This window comes from Trichechus manatus, unplaced genomic scaffold, assembly GCF_000243295.1.
Source record: "Trichechus manatus latirostris isolate Lorelei unplaced genomic scaffold, TriManLat1.0 scaffold00024, whole genome shotgun sequence".
Taxonomy (NCBI): domain Eukaryota; kingdom Metazoa; phylum Chordata; class Mammalia; order Sirenia; family Trichechidae; genus Trichechus; species Trichechus manatus.
In genome coordinates, this window is record NW_004443960.1 from 2,348,869 (window position 1) to 2,361,911 (window position 13,043).

At 61.8% G+C, this 13,043-nt stretch overlaps 2 protein-coding genes across 2 annotated transcripts in view; both read left to right on the forward strand.

Annotated features, from left to right (window-relative positions):
* The window catches only part of LOC101354322 (serine protease 53), a 21,237-nt gene extending 8,257 nt beyond the window's left edge, over nucleotides 1-12,980 (forward strand). The window contains exons 5-15 of the mRNA XM_023728554.1: nucleotides 45-257; nucleotides 347-373; nucleotides 526-691; nucleotides 1,299-1,582; nucleotides 2,995-3,152; nucleotides 4,126-4,335; nucleotides 9,262-9,288; nucleotides 9,380-9,546; nucleotides 9,688-9,959; nucleotides 10,191-10,360; nucleotides 10,558-12,980. Of these exons, the coding sequence (XP_023584322.1) occupies nucleotides 45-257; nucleotides 347-373; nucleotides 526-691; nucleotides 1,299-1,582; nucleotides 2,995-3,152; nucleotides 4,126-4,335; nucleotides 9,262-9,288; nucleotides 9,380-9,546; nucleotides 9,688-9,959; nucleotides 10,191-10,360; nucleotides 10,558-10,716 (1,853 nt within the window). The 3' untranslated portion in view covers nucleotides 10,717-12,980. The remainder of the gene's footprint in view (nucleotides 1-44; nucleotides 258-346; nucleotides 374-525; nucleotides 692-1,298; nucleotides 1,583-2,994; nucleotides 3,153-4,125; nucleotides 4,336-9,261; nucleotides 9,289-9,379; nucleotides 9,547-9,687; nucleotides 9,960-10,190; nucleotides 10,361-10,557) is intronic.
* Nucleotides 12,961-13,043, forward strand: part of ELOB (elongin B) — a 2,789-nt gene continuing 2,706 nt past the window's right edge. Inside the window, exon 1 of the mRNA XM_004373184.3 lies at nucleotides 12,961-13,041. Within this exon, the coding sequence (XP_004373241.2) occupies nucleotides 12,961-13,041 (81 nt within the window). The remainder of the gene's footprint in view (nucleotides 13,042-13,043) is intronic.

The following is a 13,043-nucleotide window of genomic DNA, read 5'->3' on the forward strand; positions in this document are numbered from 1 at the left end:
GAGGGGTGGGGGGCCAGGGCTCCTGCTCCCGCCCTCGCCCCCAGGGGGCGCCCCAGCGGGACCGGCGCAGGAGGAAGCGGAGGGGGGCGCCAGGCGCGGAGAGGAGGCCATGGGCGCGCTGCTGCTGTGGCTGCTGTTGTCCCGGGCCGGGCTCGGGGGGCTGGGGGAGTTGGGGCGGGGCGTGAGGACCCAGGGGGACTTACCTGCTCAACTCCCCCCAGGGTCGCCGGATGGGGACCTAAGGTCCCTGAATCCAGGTAAGGGCCCAGGAAGCGCGCTTCGCGGTGCAGGGCACCTGGGCCGGCGTGAGGGCGCCTCACCTTTCTTGTCTCTCCCTGTCCCCCAGGTGCCGCGAAGTGGAACGTGCTCACGAGTAGGTGATGGGCCCAGGGGAGGGGCGGGCCTGCGGATCACGGGGGCGGGGGCGGGTGGTCACGCATCACTGTCCGCCTCCGTGGCCCCGGGAGGTGGCGGCGGGCTGGCCTGTCCCCACTGCTCAGCCGCGTGTCCGTCTGTCCATCCCAGCACCCTGCGGTCTCCGGAACATCCACGAGCGCGTGGTGGGAGGCCAGGACGCGAAGCGGGGGAACTGGCCGTGGCAGGGCAGCCTGCGCTTGCACAGAAGCCACCTGTGCGGGGCCAGCCTGCTCAGCCGCCGCTGGGCGCTCACAGCAGCGCACTGCTTCAAAAAGTGAGTCTGGGCGGACGCACGCTGGGGCCGCCAACTCCCGGGCCGGCGCTCCGCAGGTTGCACGTGGACACGGCCCCAGTGTCTTCCGAGCCCCAGGCCTGGCTGCGGTCGGTTCCACCTGCACGTGTTCCCATTGTCCTTTTAGTTTTAAACAAATGGCACCACCATCCTTTTCCTCACGCATTCCACCCCACGGCACCTGCACCACGGGTGTGGGAGGAGTTACCTGAGGTGCGAGGAACGCTGCTTTGACCCAGCCTGGTGAGCGCCCCACATTGGGGTCCCCTGGTGGACTCACCCCAGGGTAGGTGGCCCAGAGGGCTCTTTGAGGCTGAGACTGTCTGAGTGACTGGCTGCGGGAGGCGCCCACCCTCCTGCCCCGCCCCCACAGCCCCAGGCTCTGAATTGGGTGTGGCCTCTGTGGGCCCCTGTCATTCCCACAGCGGACCCTTTGGCCTTGGAGTAGAACCAAAGCTAAGGGTGGCTCGCAGGCACAGGACGAGCAGGTAGTGGCAACCCCAGGGTTTTCCCTCCCTCCGGTGGAGAGGCCCAGGGGAGCTCAGGTGCCTCCTCCCCAGTCCCCTGACTGCGCCCTCCGCCCTGCCAGGTCCATGGATCCCTTGGACTGGAGCATCCAGTTTGGCGAGCGGACTTCCCAGCCATCTTCCCTGAGCATGCGGGCCTACTACAACCGTTACCAGGTGGAGAAGATCGTGATGAACCCCAACTTTGAAGGGCAGTCACCCCACGACATCGCCCTGTTGAAGCTGTCCTCCTCTGTCACCTACAAGAAGTACGTCCAGCCCGTCTGTGTTGTGGACTCCACCGTGGAGTTCCAGAACCGGACTGACTGCTGGGTGACCGGCTGGGGGAGGATCCAGGAGCAGAAGGGTGAGGCTGGGGGACAGGCGGGTTTCGGGGAGGGCACTGTCCGCGTCCACTTGTTCACCCTCTGGGGCCCATGCTGACCCGCCCGGCGTTCTCCCCTCACCTGCCGCTCTGCTCTCCCCCCACCCGCACGTGCAGGATTTTCTGGACCAAACTCCATTCCCGCTCCCGGCCGGCTATGTGGCCGGTAGCGTGTGTTGGAGAGGGCGGCCAGCTCGGCCCAGGCCTGCACCCCGGCCTGGTTCTCTCTCTGTAAATGCAAGGATGGGGCCTTTCGGGGGGCCTGTAGGTGTAGCTGCAAGTGTTCGTTTTTCCATGCATTCGTTGCACTTAAGTTCGGGGTGCCCCTCGTTCCCCAGCACCCCCAGTTGCCCCCTGCCCTCTGTGTCTGTCCTAGTTCACATCAGCTCCCCTGGAGGGCTGAGCCCATTGCTCCATCCTCCTGATCCAAGCCATCCTCCTCCACCCTGGGCTCCCCACTGAAGCCCGAGGTGGGTCCTTGGGGACCGCCCCCCAGGCTGGCAGGGACCTGGCACCTGCTCATCTCTCACCTAAAATCCCCAAAGTGCCCCAGGGCCTGTGGCCCCAGATGGGCACAGTCCCTTTGCCTGCAGTGCCCCTCCCCCCTACTCCTGGGGCTGGCCCATCCCTGTGTCTCCCTATAATGACAATAATGACAACAGATCGATCCTTGCCTGCACATCTTGTGCCAGGCACAGTTCTGGGCTCTGGGACCCAGGAGTGAGCAAAGCCAAGTCTCTGCTCCTCTCGGAACTCACTGTAGAATGAGGCTGGGCTGGGAATGTTTTTATACCCATTTTATAGATGCTGAAATTGAGATTTAGAGAGCTATGGGAAGTGCCCAAGGCCCCAGAGCTAGTAAATAGAGGAGAAGCCAGGTCTCCTTGGCCCAGAGAGGGGAGAGACGTCCCCGAGGTCACACACCTGGCATTGGAAGAGGGAGGGCTCCTTGGGAAATCCACCTCCATCTAGAGTTGGCAGGAGCTGCATAAAGTGCTCCTGCTGCAGGGTGAGTGGGTGCAGGCCCAGGGGCACAGCCAGCCGCACTCTGTCGTCCTGGGCCCGGACCCTGCAGCCAGACCTTACCATCCTCCACAAGCCAGCGTGTGGCCCCTCCCCGTGCACTGTTTGGCCAGGAGCTCCCCAACTGTCTCACGCACGGGCCATCCTCGTATTTACAGATTAGGAAACCGAGTCTCAGGCGGCGCTGGAACAGCCTGCCCACCCTCTTGGGGGTCCTGTGATGTTGCTGAGCCCCCGGAGATGCTGGTGCTGGCGAGAGTTGGGGACGAGAGCCCCGTCCCAGGCCCTGTGGGTGCCCCGCAGCCCGCCCTGCAGCCTGAGTCTCAGCTGACCATCTCTCTTCGTCTCCTGCCCCCCACCCCCACCCCGAGCAGAGCTGGAGCCTCCGTATAACCTGCAGGAAGTACAGATCTCCATCATAAACAACACCATGTGTAACCACCTATACCAACAGCCCGATTTCCGCTCTATAATCTGGGGAGACATGGTTTGTGCAGGCACCGAGGATGGCAGCAAAGATGCCTGCAACGTGAGTACCCCCACCAAGCACCCCAAGCCAGGCCTGAGATGCACCCCCACTTTCCCCCTTACTGACCCCCAGAGTTTTCATGAGAAAACACCTACAGCCCTTATTTATTTAAATAATATTTTATTGTGATTTTCGTGAAGGTTTACACAGCAGGTTAGGTTCCCAATCAACAGTTCCTACAGAAGCTGTTCAGTGACATTGGTTACGTTCTTCACAGTGTGTGAACATTCTCATTCTTTCTTTTCTGGTTGTTCTGTTTCCATTAATCTAGTTTCCCTGCCTCCTTACCTTCTCATCTTTGTTTTAAAGTCATTGTTAACCGTTTGGTCTCGTGTAGGTGATTTTTTAAAGGAGCACAGTACTCATGGGTGACGTTCTTTGTTTTGTGAGCCAGTCTGTTATTTAGCTCAAAGGTGACCTCAGGGGTTAGTTTCGGTTCAAGGTTTAAGAGTAGAATCTCAGGACGATAGTCTGGGGAGTCCTCCAGTGTCTCAATGACTGAGCAAGTAGCGCCGCTTTCCCTGCCACCCCTGCCCGCCCGCCGTGCACCATGATCTTACCTCATGTAATCCTCACAGCAGCCCTGGGAGGGGCTGATTTCCACCAGAACATCTGGGGAGACATGGTTTGCGCTCACAAGCCAGAAGGTGGCAAAGACACCTGCTTTGTGAGTGTCCCCCTTTCTCACCAGGGCCTCTGAGCCCCGACATCCCAATCCCCTGCCCTACCCCTGCCCTACAAGTTATTATTATTACTGAGCCAGAGTGTACCACCTGCCCCTGGTTTCCCACGAACTGAACTTCACGCCAGCCCTGGGAGGTAGGGGCTGTTGCCCACTTTGCAGATGCAGAAACTGAGGCTCGGTCGCTTCAGCTGGTGGCCCAGCTGCACAGCCCCCTGCTCTCCGGCCTCTCCTCTAGTTCTGCACTGCCCCACGGCACCCCCATCCGGGCTCACACAAACTGCTCCCCAGGGTGACTCGGGTGGACCCTTGGTCTGTGAAGTGGACAGCGTGTGGTATCAGATCGGAGTTGTGAGCTGGGGTGTGGGCTGCGGTCACCCGAACCGGCCCGGCATCTACACCAACGTCAGCAAGCATTTCCACTGGATCCAGAGGCTGATGGGCTGCGGGCTGCCAGGGACAGACCCCTCCTCGCTGCTGCTGCTGCTGGCTCTGCTCTGGGCACCCCCGCTCCTGCAGCCAGCCTGAGCCCATGGAGCTGTCACACTGCCCAGGGCTGGGGACACCCAGGCCAAGCCTTTGCTGAGTCAGGCTTGGTCCCTTCTGTCCCCTTTGCTAATAAACGCTTGAATGCTCGAGTGAATGCCTTGATGGCTCCCTCCCCCTCACCCCAAGTCCACCCAGCCAGGCCTGTCCTTCCCTCCCAAGTCTCTGTCCCCTTCTGCATTTTCAGAGTTTGGATGCTGACAGCAGACCCCTCCGACCAGTTTGATCAGAAAGGTGACTTAGGGCACCAGGCTGTCTAGGAGGCCAGAAGGATTGGGGGGTTTTGAGGGAAATGCTCTGGGACCCCCATCTCACCGGGGTCTCACACCCACAGATGCCAGACGCTCCGTGTTTGACCATGGTTCCCCCAAAGTTAGCCCTGGACTGGGCTGGGGTGCAACAGTTTATTGGGGTGATCCCCGGAAGCACCGCTGAAGGAGGGGGAGATGCAGCAGGGAAGGAAGAAAAGGCGTCAGCGTGAAGAGGGTCAGCGTGCACACCTGGGGCACAGACCAGGGGGTTCTGGGAAGCCTGGTTCAGAGCACCTCAGCATCGCCCCCTGGAGGACGGCTGGGTGAGCGTTTCTTTGCTGACCCAGTCCCTGGGTGGAGAGCTGCCCTGGGGTGGTGGACTCAGAGCGGGAGCAGGCCCCGTGAAGCCGTGAGGGTGGTGGGATAGCACCCACAGTGTCCGTGAGGTGGCCAGGGCACAGTCCCAGAGAGTACTAGTGGTTCCTCCAACCCACTAAACGCTCCTGCATTTCCACAGGAGCCCCAGATGTTTAAATCTGTGGGCTGTTGGGGGGGTGGGGGTGGGCAGGGGTGGTGAGAGGCTCTATCTAGACCCCTCCCCTCATCTCCTAGAAAATGCATCTACCCTTAGCAGCCTGTCTCCACCTCCCTGCCATCCCTGGATCCTGGGGGAGCGGCTGGAGAGGGCTCAGCCACAGGGGCCTAGCTAGGGTAAGGAGCAACCAGGCACAGTCTCGAAGTTGTGCCCCCTTCCCAATTTCAAGATGAATAGACGTCGATGGCGGGGACACAGCAGCAGGAACGCCCTGCCCCCTTTTGTCCAGCTATGTCAGTCAGGTAACTTCCATATTTATGGCGCCTCAGAACGTCATTCCGCGCCTTGTCTGGCGCCCCCTTGGACTTGCAGCCTGGAGGCAAATGCCCCCCTCTGCCTCCCCGCCCTGTGCTGGGCCTCTGTGTCTACCATGCTTGAGGAAGGACATCGGGGGTCATAGAAACAGCTCAGTGGTGCATCCCCCCACTTCAAGTGGTGCCCAGGGCACCTGCCATACCTTAGATACACCTCTACTCTGGCGCCCCACACCAGGGAGCGCGTGCAGTTGGGGAGGGCAGCCTCCAACCTGGCAGTGTTCCGCTGTGCACTGTCTCCCTCCCCCCATCTCTGCCCCCACCTGCTCTCCTGCTTCTCTCTCCTTCCTCCCAGCCACTCTGCCCCTGGAGGATCCTAAAATCCGCTCCAACAAGTCCTGACACCACCTGCCTGCCTCCCCATGGCTTCCCATTGCTGGCGCTTTGGTGCTGTCCCAACTGGGGACCGCGGTCTACTGCAAGGCCAGCAAAGGCAGCCCCAGGCCACACCCCCCACCTCCCCCCGCTGCTGGGTCTCCTGGGCTGCCACCAGAGTCTGGCTAAGGACAAGGCTGGGGATGAGTCCTGTGTCCTGGGGTTGGGACCATAGGCTGGGCACTGCCACACTGAGACCGAGCTGGGTGGGGCGTGGGGCAGGGACACGTTCCTTCCACCTTTGTTGGACTGTGCTCCTTGGCCAGCGGGGGCTGTTAATAAAGATTTTTGTTTTGTTCTGTTTTCATCCTTGCCACTTCTGCTGGACTAGAGACTGTGGTTACAAGCAACAGAATCCCCTAGAAGTAGCATGAGCAAAGGAAAGGTGATGTGTTAGAGGGCAAAGAGCAGCCCAGGAACGACTGGAATGAGAAACCCCAACACAAGGCCCTCTTTCTCAGCCCCGAAGGTTCTAGGCTCGCAGGCCGGGTGAGAGTCCTTGCTAGCAGCCACGGCCACGGCTGCCCCAAACCTATGACCACAGAGGTTCTCTTTCCCTCCTCCAGTGTGAAAATCCCAGGGAAGGATTCTGATTGGCTGGGCTTGGGTCATATGTCACCTCTTGACCAATCACCTGGGAGGCATGGGGGTATGACGGCCCCCGTTTGGGGCAGGTCTGGCATCAGAAGACGGGGGCGACGATCCACCTGTGGCACTGAGAGGGTTATTGTGAGCCAGGCACCCCCAGGGTGAATAGGAGACATTTTCCCAGGGGGCTATTTCCATGGTGGGAATCAAGAGTGGGGCTAAAGAGGAGGTGGGCCCAGCTGGGGTCTGTGCCTCAGCTTCTCAGTCCAAGGATTTAGACAGGCGTTGGATTTGGGGGCTCCTTCCAGGGGGACATTTTCTGCTCCCCCAAGGTTGAAATGTCCATTATTCAACCAACTGGTACCTCCCACCCCCCATGACTAATTTCTCAGTGAGAATCCGTTTCCTTAACCCATGCCCCCGGGTGGCCTCAGGTTCTCCAGCCTTCCCCCTTCACCCCAAATTCCAGCTCTCTGGCCGGCTCCCAAAGTCACAGGGGCAGTGAGCCTGTTCGTGTCCCTTGTCGACCTCACTCTCACCAGTCCCTCTAGCTGTCTCTTCACCGGCCACCCCCGGAAGCTGCCTCCACCCTGCCCCAAGGGGGACACTGCCCCCCTGGCCCTGCCCCCGCCAAGCCCCCTATTGCTGTTGGGTGCCTCCAGCTGATTCCGACTCATAGCAACCCCATATGATGGAGAACTGCCCCATAGGGTTTTCTAGGCTGTACTCACTATGGGAGCAGATCGCCAGGTCTTTCTCCTGTGGAGCGGCTGGTAGGTTCGAACCGCCAATCTTTCAGTTAGCAAGCCAAGTTCTTAACCATTGCACCACCAGGGCTCCTTCCAAAACCCCTCAGGGCAGGAAAACCTGAGGTGCTGTCAGGCTTAGGAGCCTTGTGGAGATCGAGAGTAAGTTTCTTTTAGTCTTAAAACGACTCTGATAGCGTTTCCGGCGTGCCAGGCACTGCGCTCACAGCGCTGCATGGTTGGCTCAGTCATCCTCATGATAACCTATGAGGTGGGAAACTGAGTCATAAAGGGAGCCAACTGCTTCCCCACACTGGAGGCTGCAGCCTCGCGACTGGTGGACAGAGGTGGACAGCGAAAGTGGTGCCGGAATCTCCCGCCTCCATCTGCATCAAGGCGAGGTCTGAGCCTCCTCCAGGCCCCCAGCGTGCTCCCTGCTGCCAGAATGGGCTAACCCCCCCAATCACTCCCTCCCAAACACACCTTGGGGGCCACTCTGCGCTGGGCTCTGTTCCGGGCATGGGGACACGGCCTCTCCTGCCTTGTGGAGGGGAAGCAGACAGACGTGCCCGAACCTCCTCCAACACACATCAAACCACGAGGAGGTCCAACCTGGGCAGGGAGCTCTGGGGCCCCCGCAGAGGAGGCGACGGAGAAGAGGGCCACGAGGGCCTTCTGGGCAGTGGACACACGTGTGCAGAACCCAGGGACGAGAGGTGTGACCTGAGAAGGGACCAAGTGTGCAGGGCACTGTTCAGGCCCAGCCCTCCACTGGCCCCAAGAGAGAAGGGCAGTCCCGCCCCTGTCCCCAAGTCTCCGGGCCCCACCCTATGCCAGCAGCCTCGCTTTGTCTAGGACTGTCCCCCGAGGTCAAGTCTGCTCCTGTCGTGGGTCAAATGGGGGTCCGGGCTCAGCATGGCGCTTTCTGCAAAGAACAACAGCGCTCAGAAGCCCCAGAGACCCAGCGAGCAAGGAGCCGGGCTCAGTTTCAGAGATGAGCTGCCAGGGATCCTCCCCAGAGCTTTCTGGCCTGAACGCAGCCACCAGGCTCCCGCCCCCCTCCCAGCACCTTGGCCCCAGCCGGGCTTCCTTCGAGACACCCAGGCATCCCTTTCCAGTCGCCCGGAAACTCTGCTCAAAGCATCTTTGTTCCAGGCTGGACAGGTGAAGCCGCAGCCCAGCCCTGGTCCCTGTAATTACCCCTGGCCGGGCCTCCGCCCCCTCCTGGCCCCTTAACCTCCAGGCCCTCCCCTCACCCACTCAGCTAGGAGTACACCAGGCCAGAGGGCGAGAGCAGGACGCGGGGGCTGCCAGGGGCAGGGGCTACCTCAGGACTAGGGCCAGCTGTGAGGCAGTGGGAACAGAGTGTGGGGTAGAGAGGGTAGGGGTGTGGGGGGTATAAGGCGGTGAGGAGGCTGCACATTTAACCAGCGTGGTCACCCGGGGCCTGCGCAGGGGCCTGGGCCGAGGGAAGGGCACAGGGCCTAGGCCACAGAGGGAAGTGCAGGACCAACCAGGAGCCGAGGGCAAACAGGCTCCGGGGACTGGGGCCGGGGCCGGGACCCTCCCTCCTCCCCCTGCTGGCGCCAGACCAGTCCCAGCCCTGGCAGTGCCACCTTTCCTCAGATCAGCCCTGAAGACAGAATGAGGGGGGTATCCTGCTCCTACTGCTGCTGGGTGAGTGCAGGCAGGGACTGGGTGGGCTGGCCACAGGGACCCTGGCCCCCAGGTCTCCCATCTCCACTTCTTTCTGGGCCTGGCTCCCCTAGCGGACTCTGGGGCATCTACTCTTGGTTCCAGGGGTTCAACCCCTCTCTGCCACTGATCCTGGGCTCTCCAGACCCGATGTGCGCATCTGTGTAGTGGACATAAGGGTTCTGGGAAGGGTTAAAGCCATTGCACAAAGCCTGGCATGAGGTCACTGCACTCTCCTTCCTAATCTCTAACCTCCCCCGCCCCACGCGACACCTGACACTGAACCCATAATCCAGCCGTCCCGCCGCCTCCTCCAGGAGTTGCGGGGACCCCGGAGTCTGCAGGTAAGGAAACCAGCACCTGGCCGCCCCACTCCCCACTGCCGCCCAGGCCCCCAGTCCTCCGCCCACCCTTGCCCCCACTTGTCCCTTGCAGCCTGCGGGCAGCCCCACGTGTCCAGCCGGATCGTGGGGGGGTGGGCAGGACGCCCGGGACGGAGAGTGGCCGTGGCAGGCAAGCATCCAGCGCCGCGGGGCGCACGTGTGCGGGGGCTCGCTGGTGGCCCCGCAGTGGGTGCTGACGGCGGCGCACTGCTTGCCCAGGTCGGCAGAGGGCGCGCCACTTCTTCCCAGGGCTCTCGTGCCGGGGGAGGGGGCGCCGCCTGGCGGAGGCGCGGGGTGGCGGTAGGGGGTCCGAGGGTCGAGGAAGGGGTGCTGTCAGTCGCCGTCTCCCCTGTTGCGCAGGCGGGCGCTGCCGTCCGAGTACCGCGTGCGCCTTGGGGCGCTGCGCCTGGGCCCCACCTCGCCTCACGCGCTCTTGGCGCCGGTGCGCCGGGTGCTGCTGCCTCCGGACTACTCCGAGGACGGGGCCCGCGGCGACCTGGCGCTGTTGAAGCTGAGCCGCCCGGTGGCCCTGGGCGCCCGCGTCCAGCCCATCTGCCTGCCCGCACCCGGCTCCCGCCCGGCGCCCGGCACCCCGTGCTGGGTTACCGGCTGGGGCAGCCTGAGGCCCGGAGGTTAGGCGTGGCCGGGCAGGCGCGGGGAGATCGGGAAGGGGCGGGCGGGCCCTACCATGTGCCTCCCCGCTCACTTCCATCTGACCAGAATCCCAGCCCCCGAACCCCCATCAGGACCCAGCACGAGTGCCCGGAGCCCGGCATCCCTTCCAATCGGACAGCGAGTCAGCAGGGCTTCTCCCGCCTCCCCATGCTCCCCTAGCCCCTCCTGGCTCCCCCTTCTCCCCCCAGTTCCACTTCCGGAGTGGCGACCCCTGCAGGGAGTGAGGGTGCCGCTGCTGGGCGCGCGGGCCTGTGACCGCCTCTACCACGTGGGCGCCGACGTGCCACGCGGGGAGCGCATCGTGCAGCCTGGGAACCTGTGTGCGGGCTACCTGGAGGGCCACAAGGACGCCTGCCAGGTGGGCTGGTCTCCGGGAGGCGAAGCCCCTGCGCGCCGCACCCTGCCTTCCTAGAACCCGGGACCCAGGAGTTCACGCCTCCAGGCTCTGTGTCCCGGCCCCTAAACCCAAAGGCCCCCACCTCGGGGGCTGGAGCCCGGAGACTGTGATCTCAAGTCCCGGGAAGGCTGAGACCTAAGCGCCCCCTTCTCCTGCAGGGGGACTCCGGGGAACCCCTGACCTGCGTGCATTCTGGGCGCTGGGTCCTGGTGGGCGTGGTGAGCTGGGGTAAGGGCTGTGCCCTGCCCAACCGCCCCGGTGTCTACACCGATGTGGCCACTTACAGCCCCTGGATTCAGGCTCGCCTCAGCCTCTGATGCATTAACACTGACCTGGAGCCAGACGCTGGGGTCCCTCAGCTTCCTGGTCCTTCTGCACACCCACCACCTGCCCCTTCCGGCTAATAGCTGAGAGACCTAATACATCTAAGAGGTCTTCTGCAGCCACACCACCCGTTCATATGTCTGCCCATCCGTCTGTGCATCCTCCTACCTCCTCTCCTCCTTGGGGCTCCTGGAGTCTGCCCCTGCCAACCCTCCTCCCGGGATCACGCCTGTAACCACGGGGCTCACACTCCCTTCCTCCCCCTCCTTGCTGGTATTTACCCTCCTCATTCTCGCTGGGGCTGGCACTGGGCACCCAGAGACAGGCAAACCAGCTGGTGCCCTGTCTGCCCATTTTTCTGGAGGACATCAGAAAGATTTGAAGCGTGAGAGGGATTCAACGCCGGGAGAGTCTCTTGCTGGCTTTGAAGATGGAGGGGGCCACGCGGAAGGAACTGTGACTTCCGCCAGGGCTGAAGAGTGGCCCCTGGCAGACGGCCCACACGGAGAAGACCTCAGTCCTAAAACCACTGGAACTGACTTCTGCAACAATCTGAATGAGCCTGGAGGCGGATGCTTCCCTGGAGCCCAGCCTGGCCAGTCCCCTGATTTTGGCCTGAGGAGACCCTGAGCAGGGAACCTGTAGGACTGCTAACTGACAGAACTGTGATTTAATAAATTGGTGGTCTGAAGCTGCTATGTTTGTGGTAATCTGTTACGCTAATAGAAAATGTAGATCTTGCCCGTGATGATGGAGGAGCCCTGGTGGCGCAGTGGTTTAGCGTTCGGCTGCTAACCGAAAGGTCGGCAATCAAATCCTTGGAAACCCTATGGGGCAGTTCTGCTGTGTCAGGTCAGGCAGATGCCCAGGAAGCCAGCAGGGAACCCAGGGACAGGGGCTGCATTGAGGTGCAGTGGGGGAAAGTCACGTGAGAGGAAGGTGCTTCAGAGGGCTCTCCTGAGGAGCAAGAAATACAGGCGGCAAAGCTGCCAGCATCCCAGCAACACGCAAGCCACAACAGGAGGACAAACAGAGACAAGTGGTGGAAAAATCACGGGAACAACACGGAAACATCTATCGAGGGCTAACACAAGAAAGCTTTACAAACCGCCATTCTCTCGTCTTGGGGAGGAGAAAAAGAAAAGCCGGCCTCAGTGAGGTTAATTGCCCAAAGCCACACACACTTGGCGATGGACTTAGGCCTAGCCTGCCTGAGCCCACAGCCTGGGCGGTCAGCCTCCAGCTGGCCCGCCATTGCCTAAGGCTTGATTCGGGGCAAAAGCAGCAACTTCCCGACTCTGCCCGCCTTCAAATCGCAGGCCTGGCACTTGCAGAGATGTTTGGCGTCCAAGCCACAGACTGGCTCCTTTCTCGCTGGGTGCGACGGGCGTGCCTTCTCCAACACACGCCCAGCCATGACCCAGCTGAGGGTAACCCTCTCCCCAGGTATGGTTAAGCGAGGGAAAAACCTCCTTCCCTGTCGATAATGTAACTGCAGTTTGGGGAGACGCAGGACTATGTCTAATGCCCAAGGAAGGAAGGACTCGGCTCTTGGTGGGGATGCCCACAAGGAAAGGGACAGCCAGGTAGCCAGGGAAATTTCTGAGCCCGAACGTGTATCTCAGCAGCCAGCGGGCCGGGGAGCTTCCTTACTCCTCCCCCTGGGGGGCGCAAGCACCTACCCGGGCCGTGCCCTGCTGCTTCTTCCCAGGAAGGTCGCCCGGCCCATCCCTTACCCCTAACAGCACGTTTCTGGGATCCTCATAGGTCCTAATAGCCTCTACGAAGTGGACTGAACAAGCCTTACAAAGCTGGGGCAGGGAATGCGGGGGCGTCGTTCTTCCAGTACGGTGTCCGGAAGGTCCAAAACAAAAAACTTCCGCAAAACGATCACCAAAGCAGCCTCTGCGATCATGTCAGACCCTTGCTAACGCCAGCTCATGGTACACTTCAGTGCAAATGTCTTACCAAACAAGATGACTGACCAAGACACCCCCTCATTCATCCACCCCTCTGGGATGCGTGGGCGCTCTACGCTCGCAGTTAGCGCCCGATATCCACAAAAGCAAGCAGTCTCTGCGCCCGGGACTCCCCCCGACCACAAGATGGAGACCTCGGCTTTGCCACTCCCAAGATGACGGCACCGCCTCCCGCGTCCCTCCCGCGCTCGTTCCGCCCTTCCTCCTCCCACCTAAGCCACGCCGCCGATCGGCGCTGCCCCGCGCCCGGGAACCGAGATGGCGGCCCACTGCCCAGTCATAGCGACTCATTTCCGGACCACTTTAAAATGGCGGCGGCGGGGCGGGGCGGTGCAGGCGGT